The sequence below is a fragment of the Penicillium odoratum genome, assembly GCF_028828045.1.
Source record: "Penicillium odoratum strain IBT 22623 chromosome Unknown utg000006l_segment0_segment0, whole genome shotgun sequence".
Taxonomy (NCBI): domain Eukaryota; kingdom Fungi; phylum Ascomycota; class Eurotiomycetes; order Eurotiales; family Aspergillaceae; genus Penicillium; species Penicillium odoratum.
Genome location: NW_026643148.1, coordinates 630742 through 657347, shown reverse-complemented (window position 1 = coordinate 657347; position 26606 = coordinate 630742). Strand labels below are relative to the sequence as shown.

Here is a 26606-nt window from a genome sequence, read left to right as displayed (position 1 = left end):
CAGCATGGAGGTTTCTTCTACTGAGCATGTTTGATGTTTCTCTCAAAGTAGTACTCTGTAGAAATGTGTGTCCCTATAATTGCTCTAGGCCCTGCCACAGAATCCGCCCCACCAGATGAACAGGTAGTTGTGAGGGAGCGGGGTGTGTGACAGGCATATGTGGACCTTACTCTTGAATCAACCAAATTCCATCCAGCCCGTGATACAAACTGAATTCAAAAGAAATGCACTCTTATCCAAACGGACATAAGAGGACGAGATTGGGAAAAAAAATTCTTGGGGAGGCGCTGTCGTGGCCTAGTGGCGTGCACATGTGGCCTATCCCCTCTTAAGACTATTTTATATTGTATTTTTGTTCTCGAACGTGATACCCGGTTCAACCTTGTTCGCGCCGTTCTTTTTGGAAGTCTTTCTTTTCTTTTCAAGTAGACGTGACCTATGGGTTGCATTTTCTCGGTGTCATTGATTCTAGTCTGGCTTTGTCACTTAAGATAATCGGGCACACAGGTAGAAGCAGCATATTCATTTCTGGTGTTGCAACTGTGCAAATACGCATTTGAGACTAGGGTTGCATTAGGCTATTTCTTTGGAGCTTAGGTAGTCTGAGGAATAATTGGATTCTTCTTTACGATCAATATCACGGCCTTCAATATCAGGCATCGTGAAGACTAATAGTGAAGACCAAAATCTATGAATATGTAATATTATGTGATTTCATGGATATATTCATTGTGTCCCATCCAAGGGTCCTGAGTACACATGGGAGAACATGAGAGAGCGTAAAGGTGAAGAGGGCTAGAAACGACGAGAGAGTGTGGAGGATCACACCTGGGATATAAGGTTTCGGAAAAGGACAAGGTATATGTTCGAGTGGAGAAAGGAAAGGGAAGGAGAAGCGAGGACGAGGGAGGAGGTATGGATATGATGGATATGCGCCGGCCGATTAAGTAAGGCCATTTATGGAGTTTCCAGAATGAGACAAAGAAAAGAACTCGGACTAGCAGTGGAAAAGAAAGTGGAAAGGACAAGGACATGCGGGCCAAGGAAACATGATACATGGGCAACAAGGTCCCGAAATCTTTGAGACACGCTGTGCTAGGAGGAACGGATCTTAGGGTTTGGTTGAACCCTGAGTGCGCACCTTCATTATGCAGCATGCTCGTTAAACGTGTAAACAAGAAGGAGTTCCCAAATAAAAACGCTCAAGCGCGTACATTGCGTCGTAAAGAGTCGTCGATGCTCAATAAGAATTAGGACGACTGGGTTCGGCTCTGGGTGGAGGGGAATAAAGCCAATCATTCCTCCATGCGTCCAAATACACCATCATCGTCATCATCCGCTGGCGCGGTACGACTGCCGAAGTCAACGTCTGCGTTGCGGCTGTGACGACGGGGTTGAGATTCCTTAGGTCCGGTTCGAGGCCCACGCTCATCAGACACCTTGTATGACAATGACGGGTTGAACGAAGCCGCGGATACGGAGAGGAAGAGGTCAGCATTGGAGTCTCGTCGGTAAGCCTCGTTCATTGGGCCCGGCTGCGACAACAGACGCGGGCTCTGGTGGCTCGGATGACTACTCGAATCCAGGTAGCGAGCCGGCAGCGGGGGAACAGGGGGCACATCCGGTGTCATGGAGACTGGACCTGTACGAGGAGTACCGAAGTTGCACAGCCCAATCGCTGCGGCCAAATCAGCCTCGTCGTCCTCGTGCAGTCGGGTGTCAGCGGTGGATGGGCGGGTATCGATGCTGGACTGGCGGAAGTGGGAGAAAGTAGGGGAGTGGAGCGGAGCACTCTCGTTGTACGAGCTCGAGGGAATCGACTGGTAGGAACGGGAGAAAGCTGAGGCGTTGCTGATGCTAGGACGTTTGGTCCAGTTGGTCGGCATACCTGACATCTCAAAGTCATCTTCCTCCTCTTCGTCAATCGGGGGCGGGGTGGTCTCGGCGGAGCTAAGTCCATCGCGCACCTCCGAGGAAGCGTCGGGTGAAGCGGAGGAGACTTCAGAATCAGCTTCGGGGCAATGCTCGTGGCACTGTTCGGGGCCGTCCTGGTTCATGGTGACTAGCACTGTGGCAGCCTCCAGCAGCTGAACCTGCTGGTGCTTGGAGATAAGTAATTTCGAGGTAACCGCCCATGCCGGGTCATGTTCCCACCTATGCCAAACAAACGTCAACCGACTGTCACCTGGAGATAAGGAAAGGGGGATGCCGGACGGGAGCGGAAAGACCACGAGGGCGACCTGAACAGAGCCGACATGGCGCACACTCCCGTTCCAGCAAGAAGACAGCGCGGGGTGGGGGATACACACATATGCTTGGACAAGCAGCTGCCATGCTTGTACCCTTTCCCGCAGCGATCGCAGCGGAGTTCAGCCGGGACCCGCTTTCCGTCAGTCTTGGATTGAGCGCCTTCGCTGGCTCGGCGGTTACGGCCCTTAAGGGCTTTGCCGTCATCGGAGTTGCTGGGGGAGGCTTTGCGAGCGACCGGAGGCTCCTGGCTAGGGCTATTCACACTTCGCGAGAGGTATGAACTGAATCCTGATGTACCCCCGACCGAAGTGGACTCCAAGCCCTTGCGGCCCCCAAGGCTGCGGCGGTGCGCGGCCATGGGGAGAAGCGCGGATTCGCCCTCTTTCATGGAGGCCGCGATGGCGGCGGCGGCATTGGCAGCCGCAGTGGTGACACTCTTTCGACGCGTCACACGGTGGTTGGCATTGACAGCACCCAGAGAGATCGAGTGGGAGTGTTGACGTTGGTTTGGGTTGGGGAGTGGACGCGAGAGGGACAATTCCTGTGCAGACCGGGGGCCACATCATCAGCATGGGAACACCACGACCCAGGAAGATTCTCAGGGCCTCCTCAGGAAGGAGAGAAGTCATACCTTGAACGAGGCCATAGTGAAGGACTTTCTGGCAATCGACAGATTTTTTGAAAGCCCTTAGAGTTGTAAATCGGGCTCAATTCCGAGTGGAAATTGGTAGAATGACGGGAGTGGATGAGTCAATCTAGGCTGTGCCGAGCGATATGAAGGAAGATGAGTGGTGAAGATTGAGGTTAGAGAATAGAATTCGAAATGATAGCGAGAATGGAGGAGAAGAGGATAGAGAGTGTGAAAGTGTATCCAAAAAAAAAAAAAGTTGTAGGGGTAAAAAAAAAGAGGAGAAAGGAAGGAGAATTGGTACAAGCCATCCGGTATGGTGTGGCCCACCAAAATCGCTCATTGCGCTTTGCGGGGGCTTTTCCCTTTGAGCATGCGGGGGGCGATCTTTGGTAACACTGTTTTTGTTTGGTATTGACTAAAAGGTCTAGGGTTATACGTATTCTATATTCATTCTTATTTAGCCCTATCTAGTATATAATGAATAGTTTCTTCTTCAATCTTTGTTGAAAGCCCTCATGATGATGCGATAACCATGGCTCCACTTGGCGCCTGCAGTTCCGGATCACAGATAAACTTGATTATCACTGGAGACCTTGACTGTGGGACACTGGGAACTGACATCAAATCCATTCTCTAATTTAGGATCCAGTTCCCCCAGTTGCCTCCACAGGGAGACCAGCAGCCCTGGAGGCTGTAGGGGCTATCGAGATGGTTCGCAGTCCCCTTTGGCGTTCCATACAGGGCAGAGTTCAGGGTCTTCCCGGTAAAAGAGTCCCAGGCACCCACGGCTTGCAGTAGGCAGCAAAAAAGACAAAGAAGTAGGATATCTGGCCCCAATCCTACTTCCTAACAATGTGTCGCTTGACATTCATCAACTAAATCTTGAAATCTTGAAGAACATCTGTTGCCTGACGATCACCCGCTAGCATCACAAGGGGGACAATCAAAAGGGAAATGGTTTCCTGACAAGACAGAAACAGGTTACACTCAGGTACCTGTCACCAAGTCACTGGTCATTAGCCAATCTTAATCAATTATAAGATACTTGTTTAACGGACATAACAATGGAACAGACATCACCTGCAGCGATATCGACCGGTCTAGGACCTGACTTGAGTGGGTCCCATGATGTCACTGGTCGATGAGAACCGGGTAATGGAGCGATGGAGTTGGATGTGGACACGGGGCACCTGATAGGGGGATCACGGGATCAGCTGACTGTAGGCACCTGACAAATTACGAACGGATTACGGAGTACTCCGTACACTACTCAGTTCTAGTAGTATTAGTATTAATTCATGTTAACTTTATAATGTTCCGTAATTCTATCATAATTCCCTAATTACGGGACTATCTCTGTCACCCCTCCCAAGCCACGATCAGATCTCTTTGGCGCATCAACCCGTCGCGCTAGTGCGGCCGGAGAGGATCATTACTCCGGTGGTAGCGGGGATAAGTAATTATTTTTGGCCCCTAATAATACCATGGAAACAAGACACTCTGGCACATTCCGAGGCTTGCGGCATTCCGCAGAAACATGGGTTCCTGCGGCTGAGGAGGCTGATGGCGATCTCAAAGAAAGACAAAGCAGTAGTTCAATGGATTGCATAAAATAAACAGAACAAAGAAAGGTAAAAATAAAATAAAAAAGCAAAAATCTCGGTGAAACTTACAGAAGAATTTATTAGAAGTTGAAACGAGTAAGTAGTATCCATGTAAATGTCTCGCATGTCGCCATCGTGGAATCTCCCTAATATTGAATATTGAATTTATTAACCAATTCAATGCCTTATCCCCACTATGACATCCCACAAACAATTTAAACCCACTTTTCTATGATAAGAACAATTCTATGAGATAACTAACGAACTAGTTATATAGGGACCTAATCTCAGAAAGAAACATAGTATGTAAGATAACATCCAATACTTATCCATTATCTAGCAACATTATTAATCACTCATAATCCTAATGCCTCGGACACTCCCCCCGCCACAGTAACCCCGCACTCAACGAGGCCCAGGAGAGAACAATTAATTGCCCGAGCTACCAAATTCCCCACTTTTCTCGTTCTAGCCAGCTCTATCCGTATAGCTCCTGGACTTGGGACTGGAATTGGAATTTCCGGCCGACTGGTATGGTATTTGTATACATGGACGCGAGGGGTACAGCAAAGTGGAGCTTGTCTGATTTACTCTGTATACGGAAAAGAGTTGTCGCTTATGCAGGTCGATTCACACAATTTCAATTGAACAGGATTTTTATTCTAGGTATGAAGATATCTACAAGAAGGTACCTCGATGATAACCATAAGGTTTATACACAAGATCTATATCTATATCTATAACCCATTTCTCAGTTAAATGATCTCTGAAAACAGACCGTACAAACCCCCTGCCCCTCCTGCCCACCAAACCGAAAACGTGGATACTCCACCCTCCCCCAAACAACCAACCGATCCTCCCCAGAATTCGCAGTAAACCAACTAATTAGCTCCTCCTCTGTCCAATTACAACTAGTCACCATCAGGAACCCTCCACGTCTCAGCAACCGTCTCACAATCTCAGGATACCGTTCACAAACCCTCGTTTCCTTCGCATCATCCGCCAGGGAAATCGCATCGAAGGTCCCCTTATCGAGAACGATATCGAATCCACCTGCTGAGTAGGGGAACCAGGGGAGAATTTCCGAGTCTGAGTCTGTGGATGTAACGGGGAGACCAGTCGGAGAGAGGGTAGCTTTTGAAGCGAGAACGTCCCATTCTTCGAATTGAATTGGTGGGACTTCCACTCCTTCTCCCTGTTCCTTTTCCTGTCCCTGTCCATCCTCAGAATCCTCATCATCAGAGTCCTCATCATCTGTCCGATAAGCAGAATGCCCCCTAGACCTCTGCAACTCTCTCGCCAACTCAACACTAAGTGGTGAATAGTCCACTCCAACCATCTTTCCTGAAAATCCACCCCGTTTCTGTAGTAGGGCGAGCATGCTTCCGTTGCCGGTGCCCAGATCGAGAATGGTAGGTTGTGATTGCGTGGGTGTATTCTTGGGCGAGAGTGGGAATGAGCGACTGGTCAGGAAGCGGAGGACTTTTTCGGGGGCATTATGTTCTGAGAACCAGGATGTGCCGGGGTCATCTTCTTCATTTACGTCTGAGTCGTAGTCGTCTGCAATGGAGTTTTCGGTTTCGGTCTCAGTTGAGGCTTTGGGGTTGGAGATGTGAGCTAGGGTGCGGGCGTAATAGTTTTCCCAGCTGTTTATATGTTAGATTGGCGTATCAAGTGTGTAGTGTGTCGTGTGGTTGATTCAATAGTGTTATTGTAGGAAATGAGTTTGGGGTTTATTTGGTATGGAGGGGTAGATGGCAGATTCAAGATTGAGGCTTGGTATGGCCGACTTGATTGGATTCAAGCAGTGAGTCACTTACTAGTCCCTTGAGCCTAGCTCACTAGGTGAGAGGTAAGTCGGGTGAGCGTCTTCAGCCATTTTGCGTTGGGATTGAGGGCGTTGTAGCGTGAGAAAATTTGTGATGCGGAGATGTTCTTATCGATTATCACCCCGCTCCTCTCAACTACAACAAATCCGAACGTACGTCACAACATACATTACATCTACGACAGTTCCATTTATATTGAGATTTGAGCTCGAGGCTACTCATTTCTATTAACTGCGCACAGGGGGTATTTGTGGTTCCTCAATCCGCCCATATCCATCATCTCCATGGACAGACGGATCACCAAACAGGAAAGAAATCAAAGAAATGAAACGAAGGCTTGTCTATGACAAGGAACATAATGAAAAATAGCGAAAGGTGTTGGTGGGCAACCAATAGAAAAGCCCAGTCATCCGCAATAATATTACAGTTATGGTCGCGAAGATAGAAGTCTTTAACGATATCCAAGGTTGACGAATTTTCATCTGGGATGACGGGTTTGTAAATGGAAAGAGAATAATAGCGATAGAATCCGGTGATGAGAACTCGGGAGGATGAAAAAAGTCGATGAAAGACAAAAGCCTGCTTTGGTCATAGAATCATCAACCCAGTCTAGGGGTATGTGACTGGAAAAAGAAGGTGACAAAGGTGGCCGTAAGAGGCAAAAAGGTGGCCATAAGAGGCAATGCTGACATGCAAATGTCGGGTCGTGGAATCGTTGCAGGCCTTGTTAAGGCAATAAAATTACAGGAACTCATCAATGTTCCTCATGATCATGCGATCACCTCCTGCAGGAGGGGGAGGAGATCTGGGATCGGGTATGTCCTTTGCATGGTGCGCAGCGCTGGGGACAGTTGCCACCGAATCAATGCCTCGAGGGGGCATAGGAGCAGGTGGAGATAGGAAGCCCGATGTTCTTGGTGAGAACAGGCCAGCGTTGGGTGAGAACAAGCCGCCGAGGTTTGGGGTATCGCGCACGAATACGTGGCTTTGGACGAGAGAGTCATAGCTGCTCACACTACGAGGGATTCCTCTAATTTGCCCTGGTGCAGGCTCCACAGATTGGAATTTTTGTCGGAATGGCAGCGGACGAGGTGAGAGGCTGCGCTTTGGTGACCGATTCCCATTATCACTGGTCTTGGGACGATCGCGGCGCGAGGGTGGAAGGGACAAACCCAAAGATGGCGCTTGGGACATGTGGAGAGGCTGAGGTTTTGCCAGGGCTGCTCGCTCCTCCTGTGTGAGCTGAGGCTCTGAGCTCCTTCGATTACCGCCTTTGGACCACCACTCATGAGGAGCAGGGCGTGACGGCGATCCGTTCAGCAAACGGCTCCGGAAATCGGTAAGCTGGTAGATGAGGCTCATGTTCGGGCCCACCCACTGGCTTCGTCCCTTGACCGCTTCGTACATGGAATTGAAGTCCATGTGCCGGTTCTTGTAGAGACCATAACCAATAACCAAGGATGCTGACCGACTAGCGCCCAATTGGCAGTGAACTAGCACCTTCTTGCCCTGGGCGATTCTCTCGTCGATCAGCTCACATAATGGAAGCAAGTCGTCTAAGATCTCCGAGTTGTGGTCCCACCCGACGTGAATGTACTCCGGGGAAGTGGGTTTCGTGGAGGTGGGGGTGGCGGGTTCGTAGTCGGAAGGTTGAAATTCGAACGCAGACTTGAAAGAGATCTCTGACATGGCGGTTTGAGGATCGTCCATGGAAAATCGCTTGGAGGCCATGGATGCGTTCCGCCAAGTGCTCATCACGGTATCGTTCCGCTCTCCTTGATCCTTGATGAACGGGTTGCGAACTTCCTTCGCGACGTTAATTACCACATCGAACTGCGCCGCTTCCTCTGCGGTCGGTTCCAAGTAGAGATAAACTCCAGTGTCGTAAATCCGAATGGGACCATCGGGGTACCCACGGTCCTTCTTCCGCGTGGACTCGCGGGAGTCGATGTGGTCATCCTCTTCCTTAAGGCCAGGGAGAACGCGATGAGGGATATTATCGTCGAAATTAGAGGCTAGGGAAGGAACAGTATCTTCTGCGCCGGAAAAACGAAGCGTGTCATGGTCCGACATGGGTCGAGGAAGCTGCATGCCGCCTCGTGGGGCGAACGCCGGGGAGGTGATGGATGCAAGGGAAGGCGATGATTCTGCATGTCGCAAGGAATGTCCAAAAGAAGGAGTCGGAGGTACAATGTCGGGCCCAGTGAATGATTTGTTGAATGTGGGGGTTTGAATGGTGAGGTTCGCGGGACGCCGACGGGCGCTCTTAGGTGGGATCTGGATCGGAGATGGTGGGGCAGCAAGATGTTTAGATGATGTCTCCACTAGAGATGCGGTGGCAATGGGAGGTCGCGACTGGGTTGGAGGCGGCATCCGCAAGGATAAGTTCTTTAGATTGCGGGCTCGACGATTGGGAGAGTCTGGACGGGCCTGGGGCGCGGACAATAATCTAGAGCTGTCGGACATGGTCGGTCGCGCAGCAACTTCGAAACCACGAGCAGGCGCCAACTTCGGGTAAGACAAGGACATGACCGAAGGCGATTCGGGAGATGAGCTAGGGGAGATATCCCCGCCCGAGGGCGAGTCAAAGGGAGAGCTGGTTGTTGTTGGGGAGGATTCGGTCGAGGCTGAGGCGGTTGACGATATACTCTCGCGATGAGGGCGAAGTCGTCTCGACGAGAAATGAGCGGAAGCTTGAAGGTAACAGGAGCTTTCCTCTTCGTATTGTGGCAAACCACCGTAGACGGACATAAATGAAGGGAATGAGTCCGGGAAGGACGGCGGACTGGTTTGTACCGGCATGACTCGGGAAGGCGTTGTATAAAGGTGAATGGAAAGCCAACTAGGGCATTCAGATCGAGATTGCTACCGGCGCAAATGATCTTTCTTTGGCGTTAGTTGAAGTTATTTCCGGTGGAAGCAAGGGCTGAAATCAATGATCTGCGCACCGCGAGACAAATTCGCAGGCACGAGTCACATTGCAGATGAAACGAAGTAGAGGAAGTCCATACCAAGTCAAGCCACCCGGAAGATCAGTGTCACTAGTGGAATATATAGGAAGTAGGAAGTGTGAAGTGAAGTTGAAGTTGAAGTTGAAGTTTTTTAAGGTCGAAGATACTGTAAGACTGGGGGACTAAGACCGAGACTGTGACTGAGACTGTGACTTGAGGCTGGACTGAGAAGGAATGACAGACGGAATCCCTAGAAATTGGGGGCGGGGGGGGAGAAGAGATCGAGTCAAGTCGAGTTCGAGAACCTCTTGCAAAGATCGGTTCCTCCGGGGAACGTGAACAAGAATTATCCCCGGAATATGAAGGGGAAAGATGAGTGAGAAAGGAGAAGTTTGGACCCTTACTGTTTTTATTTAGATGTTCTGATACATGTTAGAGATGTCCGATTTCTCCCCACTGTAATTATTCTTCTTACTCTACAGTGGATCCAGGAGGGCCCCAATGGGCGCCCGCAGATCCAGTCCTTGTACCAGTTAGCTGTATGTCTACGAACCAATCATACTCTTCGTAGCTCTAATTTTAGCCGCCGGGGGCGTTATTGAGTCGGCGTTAAATGCAAGTAAATGAGAGGTTCCTTGAAGATGAAGCACACCGGTAATACATTACCTACGAGTACTTCTTATGGCGTGCGATGAGAAAAGGCCCACTACACAGCTGAGCCAGAGTGGCAAGTGAATGGAATTTACGGGACGATGTGGAGAAGAAAGTGGGTGTGAACAGGGCGCAGGTTTCGATTCGAAGAAATTCCAAATTCGGTCCTTTCCGACCCGTGCGCACGGGGCTCGAACGTCATGTACAGTTGAAGGACCTGAGCAGAGTAAGTAGAGTATATATAACATAGATTTCATTTGAATCTTCTTGTCCTTGAACTATCTCACCTTCATTTCCAATTCCAATTCTAACTCCGATTCTCAGGTAATACTAATTCTCATCTGAAACTCTCATATCGATTTGACAATTCTGAAACACACCAAACTCGCACTAGCAGACGCTAGTACCTCCTTGGCGGATACTCCCAACAACCTATCGCTGTGCCGCACTGGTCAATACTACTTCTGGCACCCTGCTTTAAATCTGCAATTCCAATGAGGTCATTCCAGACCATCCGAATATTTAAGTACGTACCCCGTACTCCGTACGGCTGTGTCCTAAAGCTGGAGGATACATAGATCGACCTTTCCACTTGAACTTCACAGTCTAAAACTTGTCCCGATAATCCTGGACGGTTCCAACATTGAAGGTTCCAAGGTTCCAAGGTTGACAATGGGGAGTCTATCCCCAGTTGATCGATAGCGCGGGACAGGACACACTCTAACTCCAAGGCTCTTATCGATTTGACCCGAGATCTGCACTGGAGTAAATGAGTGTCCGCGTACAGCTGGAGTGCGTATGTACTATGCGGGATAGATATACCAACGATTCAGGTGTATTAATTAGGTTCGTTTCAAGTCTTCGTTCCTGAACTCCTTTGTATCATGTAATTCTAAAAATAAACCCCCCTGAGCTTCAGATGTCGGCTGACGGTGACTTTCGTGTTTCGGATTGAATCTCGTTTGCCACTGATCTGATACAATACCGAGTACGCTCACGATTAATCTATGTACTGTATCTGAACGGTGATGAGTAAGTACTTTTGTACTTTAACCAAGTGCTTCGTTTCACCATGTCTCAACTGTTTCCACTTCGCTTCTTGTACCCTAATCCATCACCGAACCACTCCGGGCCCAACAAGCGTGGAGCCAACACCGAGAGCACCGTTACCTACTGTACATGGACATATCCCGGGTAAACGGCTGGTAGCTCCCATCCATGGGACTTAGATCGAAGCACTATACCATATAGGAATGCACATCAGTTCGTTACCAGTCCACCACGTGGAAATTGAATCCATCTAGGGCTTTGGGGACCCAGGTTGGCCAAAGCTTCCATGGTTCAGCCAACCTGATTCCATGGGTCGATGCATCTCGTGTTTGTCAAACTGTTTGTTTGTTTGACTGACTAACTAGTAACTGCACAGTCTTGAGTGCATGGCCTATGCCGGACTAGTTAGTAGCTTGTATCCCGAGCCCCATACTCGAATGGAAGTAAAGGGATACTCTGTACTCCGTACATATCGACTCTTTGTGTACTCCGTCCCTCCGTACTCCGTATTTAAAGGGACTGGTTAGTATGGGGCTTGTCCACTGAAATTTCCCAGCCACTTCATTTGCCAAACTCCATAAATTATTGAAGAATTTTCGTTTGTTTTGATTTGACAGGTCTTTAGCTTAACTGGGCTGAGTTCCTTGTTTGCATGGATCATGCAGCAGTAGCTTCCCACAAATCAGCGGTGACCCATTAAACCTAGCACCTGAATTAGTTCTTCCTCTCCCCAGTCTAGATAGTGATAGGGATTCAGCTCACACTCGGCTTAGGTCTAGCCCCACTGCGACCAGCCGTGAAACGTTCGCTCCTGCTCTGAGGAGATTGTACCAGTCCCGTGTTCCAAGCTTCTTTCCCAGCCATCCTGCGAACCGATAACCTTCTGCCTCTGAGCCCAATGCCGAGTGGCCCAACCACGATCTACTTAGGCTCCGCCCTCATGTAAACAGCTTCATGCCATCGAGCATGGCATTATCCGAAACAAGAACGCTAGCGAGCGGGAATGGCCGCAGCTTGAACGCCGCTCCTCGCTTGTCTGAGAGCAAGACTGTGGATGACAGACCCAGAAATGACGATGTCTTCCTCAACATCGCGAGGTCTGACTCGGAATCGGGTCGTAGACAGTCGCTGGGACGGTCGGACTTTCGACGGGTGAGTCCGTTATCGTCGCGCTAACATCATGACGCGACCCAAACATTGAACCCCCCCCGATTCGCTGACCACAGTACAGTCTCGACTAGGCAATTCCATTGGAAGTTTACGGTCGCCGACCGCTCGCGACGAAGAATACACCCCTTCCCCAGAACATCGCCCCAATAAGTTTGACCCCTTGCATTCCCAAAATGGCTCCTCCTCCCTTCCATACGGCTCCATTCCTCCCTCGCCAGCTGCCTCGGCTCATCCACTGGATGATTCAAATCGCTTTCGCTACTCGAGCTTGACGTCAGGTGCGCGTTCTACCATTGGCGCGCCTCGAAGCCGACTCGGTCGCATCAGCCCTGAGACCTCTCCGCGCTCACCAGCTGTGAGCAGGGACCGCGGGTCCCGAGAACGCAGTGCATCTCTCCATGAATCGCGCTTTCACCGTATCTCTGGATTATCTACAGTCAGGAGCAGTCGACAAGCGTCCGCCTCAGAGGCCACGGAACGCGGTCAAGACGACGCGGAGAAATCGCGGGACGAATCCGGATCCAATCTGTCGACCACGGCGCCCTCTACGGTCTGGGATCAATTAGATGACTTGAAATCTCGTATTCGTAAATTGGAGGTAACGGGGAAACTACCCCCGTCATCCCAAGCAGCAATCTTGGGGAACGAACGACCCCGAACTGCGGCCACCACGGTGACAGCGATGTCCACCTCTCCCAGACACCACCGCAAGGCCAGCAATCCTTCCATGGAGATAGAATCCGTACAGAACCAGGTGCATCCTATTCTGCAGTCGGCATTGGCCAAGGCCAAGATGGTCCTGAGCAATGACGTGTACGCGGCACTCGAGGTGACCATTACGGATGCTTTGGCTCTTTCTACCGTGTTGGGTGCCAATGCAGCTCCATCGGGCTCTGTCTCGGTCGTCAATGGAGGGTACAGTTCACCCGAGCGTCATGCGCGCCGCAAGGCCGACAGTGTATGCCGGAGCCTGACTGAACTCTGCCTGGCTTTGACGGATGCGGAGCTCAAAAGATGTCGACCGTCCTCGAGCCAAGGCCCGGCCTCGCAGCCACGAGTGAATGGTAGCGATGTTGACTCTCTGAGACCGACATCATCGTACCGAGCCACCAGTCATGAACCGGAAAGTGTCGAGCGTCGCCCTAGTACCAACCGCATTTCGAGTCGTCTTGAGGCGCGCAGAGCATCAGTGGCCAACCCCAGTCCATCTACTGAGCCCAAACCAGCCCAGTCGCCCAATCTACCTACTCCACCAAGCCGCCTTCACCGCATTTCTACCTCTCTCCGCAATCGCAGGGTACCTACCGAGGAATTCGTGGAGACCCCGAACCCGAACAGTCGCTCCCTCTCCCGCGCTGTGACTGAGGTTGCTACACCGAGCCCTGCTCAAAGTGTATCCCCACGACAACGATTCTCTTATGGCCCCTCGACCACTCGTTCAATCTCCACTGTGAAGCCAGACCAGGGCCTTGGGATCTCGCCTCGCTCCCCACAGTACCCACCCTCGACTCCGCAAGCCCCGGCATCGCAACCTCGGACCCCCTCTACGTTATCCCAATCCGGCATACCATCTCACACTGCCATGTCATCTCAATCTGGCATCCCATTCCGCCGCAGCTACATGACGCCTGGTGTTTACTCCCCCGCAACGTCACGCTCCAATATCCAGGCCGGATCCCGTCGATACGGTCTTTCACCTGGAATTGAAGAAAACCCTCGACCCCAGCTGGAGCCATCTCAGACTCGCATTAGTGTGCCGTCTGGCAAATCAGTCACAAGCTATACCCCCATCCAACAGCCCCGCCTCCGAACCAACAGCCTGGGCAGTCGCAAATTTGCCCTCAGACGCCGTTCCGCAGTTATGCCCGATGACGCCTTCAACCTCGACGACAGCATTGACTAGACTTACCTCCATTGCATCTGTCCGCCATGCATGACCTGATCAACCGGTTCGTGCCCTGATATTTTTAACGCAGCGATATCGCATTGATTCTTCCGGCGATTTGGCCTCACTTCGGCGTTTTCTTTTATTCTAGACGCTTATTTGCTACTATGCATACAAAGGGTAGATATTATCTACCCAAAACAGCACTGCGACGTTGATGCTTCGACGAATTTCCTCTGTTTGATTTGACCTCCCACTTGGCCTGGGCCTCTCTTTTCTACTGTCCATTGTTTTCGAGTGTCTGATCCTCTTTCAAACCCGGATTGATTCATGGAGTTTGAGTTTGATTGACCATGTACAAAACCAAACATCACCCGGCGTCTTTTCTGCTTTTGTACATCTTTGACCTGCTTTGGTTCGAGCACGGTATTTCTTTGTTTAATGTCAAGCGTGGATACATGCTTATATGGACGAGTTTCTCTATGACGAATGAATAAAATTCCAATTTAACATTGAGTGTAATGGACCGAGCGACGTAACGGATGTCATTGACAACCTTGCCTAATCGTACTTCTGGACCAAAGGAAATTCAGCTATGACGCGCATTCATTAGACCTGGAATAATCCGACGCTGAATGTTTGTGAAATTTATATCTTGAAACTATAACATGATTATTTCGTCCCAACGAGAGAACCAATAGGAGCAACCACCTAAATCTGTAAAGCTCTACTCTCGTACGGACAGACATACTACGGATGTAAGCCAACTATAGCCATCTTAGAATAAGGTCCACTTCCAAGGTTGATGTTCCTGGCATAAGCACTAGGTCATGGCTTCAATTCTTGAGTCCGGGGCAAGGTTTGGAACTAAATCCCCGCCATTACTTTTGACCTGCATGAAATGGGTATGTGCTTGCGTGATTCAATGATTTCTTCAAATGGTGCTAAAAGCATTGGATTATGATAGATGGATACCTACTAGGTATAACATGGACGGCCATAAACGTCCATTGATCTGCATTTGTCACTTAATTTCGGTCCCGGATCTCAGGATATCAAGTAAATCAGGTGTATAGACCGGGAAGCCTGCGGTCCTGGATCGACAACATTTGCTACAGAATACAGAATTGTACTGCTTTATGCAGACATATGGAAATTCCAAGCGGGGTAAACTATATGGCCTATCAAGCACCGGAATGAAGATCAAGCAATTCTAGTTGTATAAAAAAGGTATTCGTCCGGGTCCGGGATATCAATTCTTCAATCCATAATTTCCTAGGGTACATGTACCCAAAATGTGGTCAATTCTACTGATCAGCACTTTTCTCTCTCTTTTCCCCTCCGTTCTTACATCTATTATCCCACCGTCTCGAGATCCCTAGTATGACCAACCAAGGAATATACACGCCTACAAACCCGGGGATATAATCATATAATCCGCTCTCGCTCTGTGAAACCCCAACTAGAATCCTGCCTCTCCCTACCAATCAATATCTCTGTCATATCCGTCTCGCAATACCTATTCCGCACAACAGATAGCCTCGGCGGAGCCGTTGCATCTGTAGTCACATTATTCGAGCCCCATAACTCCGATCCCACCAACCTACTCGACTATCAAACATACTACGACAGCTCCAACGTGGACTGCAGTCCATCCTACACACGCCAAACAGACAGTGATGACCTCTCTGCATCAAACGCCTCCCTCGATATCCCATTCGTACGTCCCCCGGAATCCCACTTATCCAGCTTGGAATTTAACAAAAATCCACCGGCAGATCGGAACTGCCCTCAACCTTGGCTGGTGGGTATACACCACAGATTACGAAGGCCTTAAAGCCCAATACACAGCAGGTCTCCAATCAGGCCAGGCCGTGCTGGATTCCACCCGCGCAGTTCTCCACGCAGGACCATCCCTCGGCCTCTCCCATAACTCGCGTTACGTACTATGGGGCTACTCAGGCGGAGCACTGGCTGCATGCTGGACAGCAGAACTTCAGCCCTCGTACGCACCGGATCTGCAATTTGCTGGAATAGCAGTTGGAGGCACAGTGCCGAATATCGACTCGGTTTTACGAACAATTAATAACGGATCTAGTGCTGGGCTTGCATTTTCGGGAATATATGGACAAGCACGCGCGTATCCTGATATGACGGGTTGGTTGGAGGGGAGTCTTCTTGAGGGGAGGCGGGAGGATTTCTTTTCTATTGCGAGTGGGTGTTCGGCGAGGGTTTTGGAGTTGGGGGAGGGGATGGATTTGTATAGTCATTTTAAGGATGGGAAAGGGGCGTTTGAGATGGATATTCCGGTTTCGGTGTTTAGGTGACCATGAGACTAAGTCGATTGCTGGAGCGGGGAGTGCGTTGGCTTGGCTTTCGGATAGGCTGGATGGGGTTCATGTGAGGAAGGGATGTAGGACTGAGGATGTGGTCATTACGTCTTTGAGTGTGAAGACTCAGGCATTGTTTGGAGAGATTTTGTAATCGATTCTTGAGACGGCTTTGGCTGATATGCTTTGACTCTTAAGATATGATGACTACAGTCATGGCAAATATGATATATAGGAACGTGTCAGTTCCATTACAGTCTGCATTGGTATATACAATGGATGCTGGACTAAATCCTCTACGGAACAAGATTGACTATCATATGCCTATCCATGGCAGAGGTATCGTCTTTTGAGTATTTAGCGTAACTCTGGATATGCTGTGACATGTCCCGTCACATCGGACATAACATATTGGAGAAATAAGGAGCAAATGGAGATAATAGAAGGGCGGAAAGACGGGGATTAGGAGAACAAGTGGTATGAAAACGGCTTTTTTTCGGGTTTCAGGAGTTTCGAAGGGAAGGCAGGCAAAGAAAGATAAGGGGCGAGCATTGAAATTAGGACATGAGGGGCGGACGAATCAAGGCTAGAATATATCATAGTCCTTGGAGAGATGGTTTGATGTTTAGGGGGAAGCCTTGAAGGAAATAGGGAGACGGGAGGTAGAGACCGAGAAGGGGAGAATCAAATGGGAAAAGGTATGCGAGGGTCTGTGGGTAATAGAGTAGGATTTTGGCGGATGAAAGCTTGACTCGAGGTAAAGCGTACTCGGGAAAGACAGTCGATCTTGATGGCAAGCTTGACATCTAAGCTGGAGGAGCTATAGCAGCCTTAACCTCGAGTAGGCGGGTAGAAGAAATCGGAGAACGGGAATCAAAAAAGAAAACGCGCTTGCACATGACCGCCGCTGATCATGACCGACAGTCTCTGAAGTCGTAAAGTTCAAAGAAACGCAAGGGACCGGGGCAAACGGTTCCATTCAGACTGCCAAATTGTAACAGCCTTTCTTACTCCTGGGGCTGCTGGTGGCGGCGAGTCTTCTCAGCCTCGAGGTTCTCGTAAAGAAGGTAAAGGGCCTTTTCGTTGGCCTGGGCACTGCCCATGATGGTGAACATGCGTTCGCCAGAGTCATCGTGAGGAGCCTTGGCAATAGAGATACGGGCTCCAGAGCTCCGGCGAATCTCGGTAATCTTGGTTCCACCCCGACCGATGATGCAGCCAACCATGTCCGCGGGAATGCTGATGTTTTGGGTTTGCATCTCTTCGCCATCTTCGGTGACCTGGGGGAATCCGCGAGTGCCAGCATCCGAGTTGGACCGACGGTAGCCACTGTTGTCGCTGAAGTCGGCACCGTTACCAGTGCGGTTATACTGACGGCTGGCGTAACCGTTGCCAGTCGCGGGGGTGGGGCTGCTGCTGTTGGCAAGCGGCTGGGAGCCAGTTGTCGCGCGAACAGCAGGGTTATAAAGGACGGTTCCGGTGCCACGCTGCCAGTCATCGATCAGGCACTTGCCGATCTCCCAAACGGCCTTCTCAATACCCTCGGGGGTGCCCTGCACCTCCACAATGCGCTCAGTAGATTGGGGGAGCATCTCCTTCTGGGCGACCATGCGCACGCCCGAAGCATCCTGGATGTGCTTAATCTTCAAGCCCTGTCGTCCGATGATGGTGCCCATCTGGTTGTGGGAAATCAGGAGGCGCACGGCTGGAATCAAAGCAATTAGCATATGTTGTGACATGTAACCTTCCCATGTCTGCAGAAGCTGCAGCGAAATCTCTCGGGGTACAAAGAATCTCTCAACAAGACTCCTGAACCCCAGGTGGGGAAGAATCAAGGTACTTACGGTGGGTCCCATTGTTGGAGACAACACCACCCATGCCCATCTGCGGGGCGCCCTCCAAAAGGCCCTTGGCCACAATCGAATAGGCGCGAGCAGTGCCTTGCAGGGGACCAGTGACAGTGAGAACTCGGTCGTGTACACCAGGAACGACCTTGCTCACACCAGCCTTGACGCCAGTCTCATCGCGCAGGTCGGCAACATTCTTTCCAGCCTTGCCAATGATAACACCGGCCTCTTTGGATGAGACGATGGCACGCAAAGTCAGCATGGACTGCGCGTACTCCTCTTCGGTCTTGGGGACGGCATCAATGTCTCCCTCGGGGAGATCGTTGAAGGCGTCGGGCATAGTCTCGTCAACCACGGTTTGGTGAACCTCGGAGGTATCCATGGCGTCCATTATTTATGTAGAAACGTCGGGGGGAAATTCGGTGTTGGGATGGTAATTCGGTTTCAGGTGAGTTCGGAAGTCAGACGGTCGCGGAAGAGGGGAAGCTTCACTTAAGAACACCATAGTCAGCTTCGGCGGGGCCAAAAGAGCAGCGTAACATCGCGAGATGCTTTGCGCAATCGCTTTCACGATAGGAGCCACTTGAGGCTGGCAGAAGACTCAAACGTGGATGGATAACGTACCGATAATCCGAAAGGAAAGTGGAGAAATCAGGGGGGGCGAAGAGGAGGGGGGAGCGGAAAGATGGAGGGGGAAGTGGTGAGGAGAAAAAGAGAAGAGAGAAAGAGATGAGAAAAGGGTGAGAGGGGGAAGAGTAGGAAGGTTGGAGGGGGATGTAATGGAAGAGTTGGGAATGTGGTTTTAGCGGAGACACCAGTTGATTAGTACAAATCTCCACTTTATGTACAACATATCTTCAATGATATAATCATGTCACCTTAGAACTTAGGTAATTCACTTTCAATTCAAGTCACTCATATTTCGGTCTGCAAGCTCTCCACCGCGCAATATTCGCGGCTACAATTCATGTTTCTGCTATATTTGTACCATTTACCTTATCCATTACCCATTCAATGAATTTCATGGAAATTTCAGTTCACTTACCTGACCCATGCTACCTAGTCCACTGTTCATCAGAACAGGCACATTTGCAGGTAGATTTGTACAGAGTCTGCGATCCCCATCCTCTTGGAGAAAAAATTGAGTTTATACGGTACTTATTTTACCCCATACGTCAAAATTTTCGTCACCATCAAGATTAAGATATTTTGAATATACCACTTTGGCTATAGTTCATGGGTAACCCTTCACTGTGGGATCATATCCATATCATCGGAAGGTGACCTGGATATTCCCCTCATTTGCGGGGAATGCTCAGGTGCAAGACATCCCTTGCTTGTGCGAGTTAGAAGATGGGTAACGAAGCCATGGAGAGTCATCCGATATCAATAGATTTCGATTCATCCCAAACACTAATGTATACTCCACATATAGTCTACTGGTCAGGCAAGAAGATCACCTTCTGAACCTTCATCGCATTGAACAGCTCATATGCGTCCACGGCCTGCGACAGCGGCATCATCTTCTCAGTCATGAATCTAGTTCACAATTAGCAACATACATGGGCAACCAAGTTCTGTTCACATACCCAAGCTTGTGCTGGTTCTTCTTCAGAACCTCCAGTGCCTGCGGAGCAACCGATCGAACAGGGCACCGGCCCATCTGAACAGTAAGGTTCTTGTTGTAAGCATCACAGCCATCCCAAGGAATCTGCTCATCATCAGTACTAAGTCCCAAATCCAAAAGGGTCACCAGACCTACCTCAGCATTATGAACCCCGACACTGCTAATAGTACCCCAAGGCCGCAACAAATCATACGCAGTCTTCAACGCAGGACTCAATCCCACAACCTCAATAACAGCATCAGCACCCCTCCCCTCCGTCAACTCCTTGACACGACGATCCAACCCCTCCCGATCCGTCATAAAGTTCCACGGCTCTGCGCCAAGCGACTTAGCAAGCTCCAATCTCGACGGAACGGAATCAATGGCCAGAACATGCTTAGGCTTGAACTCGAGCGCATTGATAAGCGCACAAAGACCAACAGGTCCACACCCGATAACAACCACCGTCTGCTCGGCGATCTGCTCAGCCGTCGAGTTCTTGAACGCATTGTAAGCGGCAAAGTATCCCGTCGGGAAGATGTCACCCATTAGCACGAGATACTTATCATCCACGCCTTCGGGAGCTTTCATCGCCGAGCCCTCGGCATTAGGCACTCGTACATATTGAGCCTGGCCTCCATTCAAGGTCTCACATCCGAATAGCTTGCTCTTCTCGCAGCGCGAGGAGAATCCTTGCTTACAGTAGTAACAGTGGCCGCTGTATTGTATTAGCGTCAGCAATCCAGCTCCATACATGTCCGTGTGTCCATATACATACCAGGATGTAGTGAAGGCACTGACAATGCGATCCCCCTTCTTGAAGGTCTTAACCGCACTGCCAAGCTCCACAATCTCACCCACAAACTCATGGCCCATGATGAAGCCCGGAGAAGCAGGCTCAACGCCACGGTAGGTGTGCAAATCACTATTGAAATCAGTAAAATTACGAACCGTGTTAGGTAGTTCAACTCACCTTCCACAAAGCGCAGTGTATACCACCTTGATTACTACATCCTCGGGATCTTGCACTGTAGGAATAGGCCTCTCCTCCACAGCAACCTTATACGGCTCGTGGAAGACTACAGCCTTCATCGTAGGGGCGGAAGGTGTAGCCATTTTGTTTAAGTGTGATGAAGGTTTACGAAAGCTTCAGCGAGGAGGGAGAAACTCGGATCCAGCAAATATCTATGGGGCCGGGGCTCTTTTCGTTCCGGGTGGTCTTTGACGAAATTGCATGAATATTTGCGGGTCCGTTTGGGTTTCTGTGCGTGGTGGGTCTATGTGTGACACGTCACGCGTGAGGGTCGTATTGATCGGAGTTTCTTAGGTGGAGATGGGAATGGAATTAGACTTGAATGTTCAGTTGACCTCAATTCATTGTTAAGTATCTTGGGATCAAGGGGAATTCTCTATAGCACTGAAGTGGTGTTGTTGGGAGTGGTAAGGTTAGCTATCGTCATAGATATGAACCCTCGGAACCGACGTCTACTTGGGAGAAGCACCTGGTTGACTATGTACTATATTCAAATCTATGTTCTGAGTTGAGATTCAATTGCAAATTGAAATGCAATAGCCATAGCGTATCTAGGATGTATCTATAAAACATCCCAATACGCCTGAGCCCGCAAGAGCCGGCTCACTCCTTGAGGAAAGTCATGGCAAATCATGTCCTCACGCAACGCCTATCAGAAACACCAAGGCCAGTAAAGTGTGAGAAAGAAGCAGTCCGGCTGAATCAATCAATCATGAATCTTGCAGCGGAAAAATGCAGTTGTAAAGCCAAAAAAAAAAAAAAAAAAGGTCGCTGATCTGGTCGCAAAAAAACGAATGAGATGGTGTAGTCGGTCAGAGCAAAGGCATGGACTTCGTTATTGTGCTTTCAGAACACATGGCAGAGAAGTTCCTCCTCCAAAATGAATTTCCCTTCCTTGTATTTCTCACTAGCCTCGTATGCCTTGTCGTACTTCCATCCTACCGTTTCGTTGCACTGGCGGCAGGTAATATCGCGTACGATGTGTCGGCCCGTGGTCATACTACGCTCTACAGCGTCGGACGTGTTGACATTGACGACCATGTTGAATAGGTATGCTTTGCCGTGCTGCCCGCGGAAATTCTGTGAGGTCGGGATTAGTTGCTGAGCATGCTTGGGAAACAGTTGACTTACCCGACTTATGACGTCATTGTAATCTGCGAGGTGAGTCTTGCATGACTTGCAGCCATAGATCTTGTTGGCTGTCAAGTAGACATTGTATGTGAGACCCATGGTGGCTGTTGGGTTGTTGCGATCGCTGGTAGGGAAGACGGGGTTGTCAAAGGATGAGTTTGTCAGGGGTGTTTGAGGTCAGTGTAATATGAGGAAGGCAAGCCTCAACTAGGATAGGATTGTTTCTGTAAATCGGGCTAATATTGGACGCCTGAGCTTGTCACTGTCACTGTCACTGTCACTGTCACGGGGCTGTAGTGTCCAGTAACTTCGACCGGTGCTCGGTCAGTAATGCCCGGCCCTCAGCTGGTCTCGGGTGGACCGGCCCAGTTATCTTTCTCTCGTCTCCAGTCTCAGACGTTCGATTGTATACGCTCGTAGCCTAGCTCTGACAGGGAGCTGGAGGGGTTGGAGGGGGAGGTCAGTCGGTGCAGTTCGGCTTGACGATAAGAACTTCGCGATAAGATCGGAAGAGTGATTAGAGGAAGTAAAGTAGGACGGACTTGTAGTCTTGTCAAACGATGAAGGATTGATTCTAGTATTTCGAGCTTCAGAAGAAGTCTGAGGTACAGTGAAGTTGACAGAGGGAGTGAGGTAAGTAGTAAGGCAAAAACACCCCGCACCGGACTCGGGATGGATCACCTGTTTACTTTGACTCCATAGGTCTTTTTACTCAAGCTTCTACCTTGGGAGCCATGAAGGCAATACTCTGTACATATATTACTAGGAATCTTCGCAAGGCAACCTACAGTGAGAAATTTAAAGACTTCAGGCAAGATACTGCGTGAAAGAAACTTATATCTATTTTGAGTGACAAAAAAACAATCCCTGTACAGCGCCAGTCAAATGTGCTCCTGCATGCTCTTCCATATTACACAACGGTCGAGACGGAGCCTCGACAGGACTTTAAATATTTTACTCATAATCCTTCACATAGCGACCGGGCAATTCAACATCCCACAAAGGCCGCTCAACCACCGCAACTTCTAGACCGCTCGCCTCATCACCTGACAAGGTGTTGAGGGGCACAATCCCGAAGATGTCACGGTACTTGTACGTGTGCCACCAGCGCCGCGCAGATTGGCCATTGACCACCAGTTGCTTTTTGGGAGTATCTCCATTGACGGGCTTACCCTTGGATCCCTTTTGTGGGGTTCCGGTCTCAACGACGTCCCCACGACGGAGACGAGCAAGGGCGGTCTCATTACCAGCCGCGAAGGTCTCATCATATTCGTAAGCCTCATCATCGTCTCCCAAGGTACGTGGGAGTTCTGGGTCAAGTGAGATCCACTCGCCCTGGGACTGATCACTGCCGACGATCTTGCGGACCTTGGTTCCAAGGTGAAGGTCATTCTGCGAACGGGGGATCCGATCACCAGCACCGCTGTTGGGCTTCTTGCGGTCGTTGTCACCATCCTCGAGGGGATCGCGCTTGCGTTTCGAAGCCTGGACAAGCTGGCCAGAGGTCTTGTTCTCGGTCTCAGTGTCCTCCGCAGGGAAATCTTGCAGCAGGTCGAACATCCACAACCATGAGTTTCCATACAGCCAGAGTCTTTCACGACCCTCGAATACATCCCACATACAGCCCATGGCACGGTCTTTCACGCCCCGGAACTCTGCTGGGAGGTAAGCCTTGGGGTTGCGTCGCGACCAATCCGAAAGCTTGCCACTGAGAGCCTCGAATTCAATGAGTTGATGCTCGCTGGTGAGTACCATTAGTCTGTCTGCGGATGATGTGTGGTCGGCACCGTTGGTCAATGCCTTGGTCGCACTTTGTGGGCGGAAAGACAGAAGGGTGACTCCTGACTTCATTCTAGGTATGGGGGACTCGGACGCAGCCGTGCTCCAGCGCTCTCCCTCAATCACGATATCCTCATCTTCGTCATCGGAGGACTCGTCATCAGAGTCGGAGGCTCCGTTGCTAGTCTTGCCATTTGTAATAGGTTCGGTCGCAGCACTCAACGCCCAAGTATCCACACAGCCAGATAGATCACCTGTAGCCAGAATCTTGCTGTCTTCGGAGAAGACAACAGTTCGAATAGCCCTCTCGTAACCACCCAGGGTACCATGGGAGGCCTTCTCATGTCGTACATGGCGCGTGGCACGCTTAAGGTGCGCAAGTTGCGGTAATACCTGAGGCTTCTCAGTTGTCGAAGAGGCTGGCTGAATTCTTGCCACACAGACATCGCTGTTGGGGCGGATCACCGAAAGCCAACGGCTATCGGCAGAAATGGTCACAAGGCGTGCACCTGTGGAGGAGAGGGTCTTGGGCACGTCGACCTTTTGTATCCGCAAAGCTCCCTTCTCGTCACCCTTGCGCCGACGAACGGTAAACAGTTTCACATCGGAGACTGTAGCAATGACCAGCATCTTTCCGTCTGAGGATAGTGCGGCGGAGGTGATGTTTTCTTCGCCCTAGATGAGAGTATCATTAGCACAATCCCATCTCAACGAGAGCAATAATCCCTACCTGGATCATAACCTTTCCAACAAGCTTATGCCTTTGGCCATCGAGGTTCTCGTGCACAGAGGCCGGGCCCCGGGATACACGCCATAAGCTGACTTCTCTATCCCAGAAGCTCATAACCAAACGAGAGGCGGGGGAGGAGGCAAGTTGAGGGATCTGAGGCAAGTTGGACAATTTCCGGTGGTGTTCCTTTCCGAATTCACGTAGTGGTAAGACAACGGGTGTCGCGTCGGGTCCTGTGAGTAGAAATTAGTACCCAAGCATATAGTTTTGGAGATTTCACGTACCACCAGACACGGCAATGCTGATATCCTTTGTCTCATACACAGCGAAAGTTTTAACATCATGCGAATGGTATCGTCGGTGCATGAGCTCTGCCCAGCGAGACTTCTTGTCACCCTTCTCCCCATCCTTCTTGCGGTAGACGACTGTTCTCTGATCGGCACCACCGCTAATCACCGTATCACCATTTGAGCTGACGGCCACATCAAGCACATCTGCCAAATGACTTTGGATCCGTTGAATAAGAGAGTAGTTCTTGGCATCCCAGAACCGAATCTCACCCGCAGAGTCACCAGACACAATTGTACCATCCGGAAGACACTTGACCGACCAAACCAGGAGTTCCTTGGGTCCACCCGTAGGGCCCTTTCCAAGCGAGATCGTCCTCAACTGCTGGCCATTGCGAATATCAAACAGACGAATTGAGCTGTCAGCATAGCCTGCAACAATGGTATGACGGTTCTGGAAGGTAACGCTGAGCACACGAGCTCTCTTCGTGGAAGGGCGCATCAGGCGAAGGAACTTCAAATCGTTATCCGCGGTAGACAAGATCACGATCGAGCCATCCGCACATCCAGCAGCAAGGTTCTGACCGGTAAACTCGCCTTCGGCGGGAGGCAGGAATTTTCCATCCTTGCCCCTCTTTGTAGGCTGCCAGCGCGGCTGCGCAGCGAGACACCAGATCTCTCCATAGTTTCCACTAGAGTGACGCAGCGGACATCCCTTCTCGAGATCCCACTCAGTGACGGCCGTGGAGTATCCAATGCTGAACAGGCGCAGTTGGCCTGGTAGCTTGGCACCATCGGGTCCTTCTTCGGAGGGGTCCAGAGTCCAGGTCAATCCCTCGATGCTTCGATCCTTTCCTCCGCGGAGAACAGACTCCTGGAACCATGCGCCGCGCAACGGATTCCAGATCTCAATGTCGCCGTTCGCACGGCCGATAGCGAGTCGAAGGGTCGGTACGCCTCGTCCGGCGAGATCGGCGGAGGGTGGATGGGAGAAGGCAAGTGCGTTGATAGCCTGAGGGTTGTAGGAAACGAATCGACAACGGTGGATATCCATAGTGAAGACTTTTAGGCTTTGAAGCCGAGGCGCTTGAAATTGATATAAAAAAGGGACGAGAGTAGCAAAAGCGGGGGCTGAGGTGTTGAGGGGGGGGAGAATCAATTCAATTCAATTCAGCTCGGGCAGCGATGCAAGCCCTTACGCACTCATCTCGGATAGAAAATGGGGATAACGTGCGGTGTCTAAGCTGGTCGTCTGATGCGCGATCACTTTTTTTTCCGTAGATAATTTTTAGCGGGCCGGAATATCTTGGCGGAGAGTTTATGTCATGTGATGGATATGTTTGCCTTGTGGATAAGGCATAAAATCATGGATCAATTCTACCGACAAATGGAATCCAATATACTATGAGTCAAAGATGCTTGGTGATTCACACTACAATAGCATTCATCAGGCAATCGTGGCAGACTCATTGTAGCAGCCATCCGAGTCGCATTCAATACTGTTTCAATAAGGCCATTATTAGATATTCAGTACACTTGAGTACGATCTGGAAATCTATACAGGTATTGACTGTTGGGAACTGTTTCCACTGTTTTCAAAACAATACAAAATGTGGCAGAAACGATAGGCCTAGGGCTCTTCTTTTGCTTGCAGTAGTAGAAGAAGAGGCAGGTTTCCGCCCATTCCCCTGGCGAACGGTTATTAGACCATCTAGCCGGCCTTGTTGATCAGAGCCGGACGGGAGTAGTTCATGCTGAAAGCCAGATTAGGAGACAGTTCGCAATACTATTGGATACCTGACGCAATCTGGCGTGCCAGTCTACCCAAAGTGGGGGTAACAA

The 26606-nt window shown here is 50.2% G+C and overlaps 9 protein-coding genes across 9 annotated transcripts; 2 read left to right on the top strand and 7 right to left on the bottom strand.

The window, feature by feature from the left end:
• Positions 1 to 1295: 1295 nt before the first annotated feature.
• Positions 1296 to 2896, bottom strand: N7520_008693 (putative C2H2 finger domain protein; the record flags this gene model as incomplete). The annotated part of the gene is made up of 3 exons (XM_057142627.1): positions 1296 to 2154; positions 2265 to 2791; positions 2882 to 2896. 3 exons carry the CDS (start codon positions 2894 to 2896, stop codon positions 1296 to 1298), a joined length of 1401 nt encoding a protein of 466 aa, XP_056991915.1.
• A 2340-nt stretch (positions 2897 to 5236) lies between these two features.
• N7520_008692 (putative S-adenosylmethionine-dependent methyltransferase) lies at positions 5237 to 6364 on the bottom strand (the record flags this gene model as incomplete). The annotated part of the gene is made up of 2 exons (XM_057142626.1): positions 5237 to 6131; positions 6306 to 6364. The coding sequence occupies 2 exons, from the start codon at positions 6362 to 6364 to the stop codon at positions 5237 to 5239; spliced, it is 954 nt and encodes a 317-aa protein (XP_056991914.1).
• A 691-nt stretch (positions 6365 to 7055) lies between these two features.
• Positions 7056 to 9116, bottom strand: dspD (putative protein-tyrosine phosphatase; the record flags this gene model as incomplete). Its single annotated transcript, XM_057142625.1, has 1 exon — positions 7056 to 9116. The coding sequence occupies one exon, from the start codon at positions 9114 to 9116 to the stop codon at positions 7056 to 7058; it is 2061 nt and encodes a 686-aa protein (XP_056991913.1).
• Positions 9117 to 11920: 2804 nt separating this feature from the next.
• On the top strand, positions 11921 to 14039 carry N7520_008690 (putative LPXTG-motif cell wall anchor domain protein; the record flags this gene model as incomplete). Its single annotated transcript, XM_057142624.1, has 2 exons — positions 11921 to 12118; positions 12198 to 14039. 2 exons carry the CDS (start codon positions 11921 to 11923, stop codon positions 14037 to 14039), a joined length of 2040 nt encoding a protein of 679 aa, XP_056991912.1.
• A 1277-nt stretch (positions 14040 to 15316) lies between these two features.
• On the top strand, positions 15317 to 16348 carry N7520_008689 (uncharacterized protein; the record flags this gene model as incomplete). Its single annotated transcript, XM_057142623.1, has 3 exons — positions 15317 to 15402; positions 15561 to 15741; positions 15800 to 16348. The coding sequence occupies 3 exons, from the start codon at positions 15317 to 15319 to the stop codon at positions 16346 to 16348; spliced, it is 816 nt and encodes a 271-aa protein (XP_056991911.1).
• Positions 16349 to 17358: 1010 nt separating this feature from the next.
• On the bottom strand, positions 17359 to 18580 carry N7520_008688 (KH domain-containing protein; the record flags this gene model as incomplete). Its single annotated transcript, XM_057142622.1, has 2 exons — positions 17359 to 18056; positions 18196 to 18580. 2 exons carry the CDS (start codon positions 18578 to 18580, stop codon positions 17359 to 17361), a joined length of 1083 nt encoding a protein of 360 aa, XP_056991910.1.
• A 1054-nt stretch (positions 18581 to 19634) lies between these two features.
• On the bottom strand, positions 19635 to 20920 carry N7520_008687 (alcohol dehydrogenase family protein; the record flags this gene model as incomplete). Its single annotated transcript, XM_057142621.1, has 5 exons — positions 19635 to 19737; positions 19788 to 19909; positions 19961 to 20522; positions 20583 to 20729; positions 20778 to 20920. The coding sequence occupies 5 exons, from the start codon at positions 20918 to 20920 to the stop codon at positions 19635 to 19637; spliced, it is 1077 nt and encodes a 358-aa protein (XP_056991909.1).
• Positions 20921 to 21683: 763 nt separating this feature from the next.
• N7520_008686 (putative Yippee zinc-binding protein Moh1) lies at positions 21684 to 22067 on the bottom strand (the record flags this gene model as incomplete). The annotated part of the gene is made up of 2 exons (XM_057142620.1): positions 21684 to 21917; positions 21969 to 22067. 2 exons carry the CDS (start codon positions 22065 to 22067, stop codon positions 21684 to 21686), a joined length of 333 nt encoding a protein of 110 aa, XP_056991908.1.
• An 855-nt stretch (positions 22068 to 22922) lies between these two features.
• Positions 22923 to 25818, bottom strand: ura7 (small subunit rRNA maturation protein UTP4; the record flags this gene model as incomplete). Its single annotated transcript, XM_057142619.1, has 3 exons — positions 22923 to 24422; positions 24478 to 24710; positions 24762 to 25818. The coding sequence occupies 3 exons, from the start codon at positions 25816 to 25818 to the stop codon at positions 22923 to 22925; spliced, it is 2790 nt and encodes a 929-aa protein (XP_056991907.1).
• Positions 25819 to 26606: the final 788 nt, after the last annotated feature.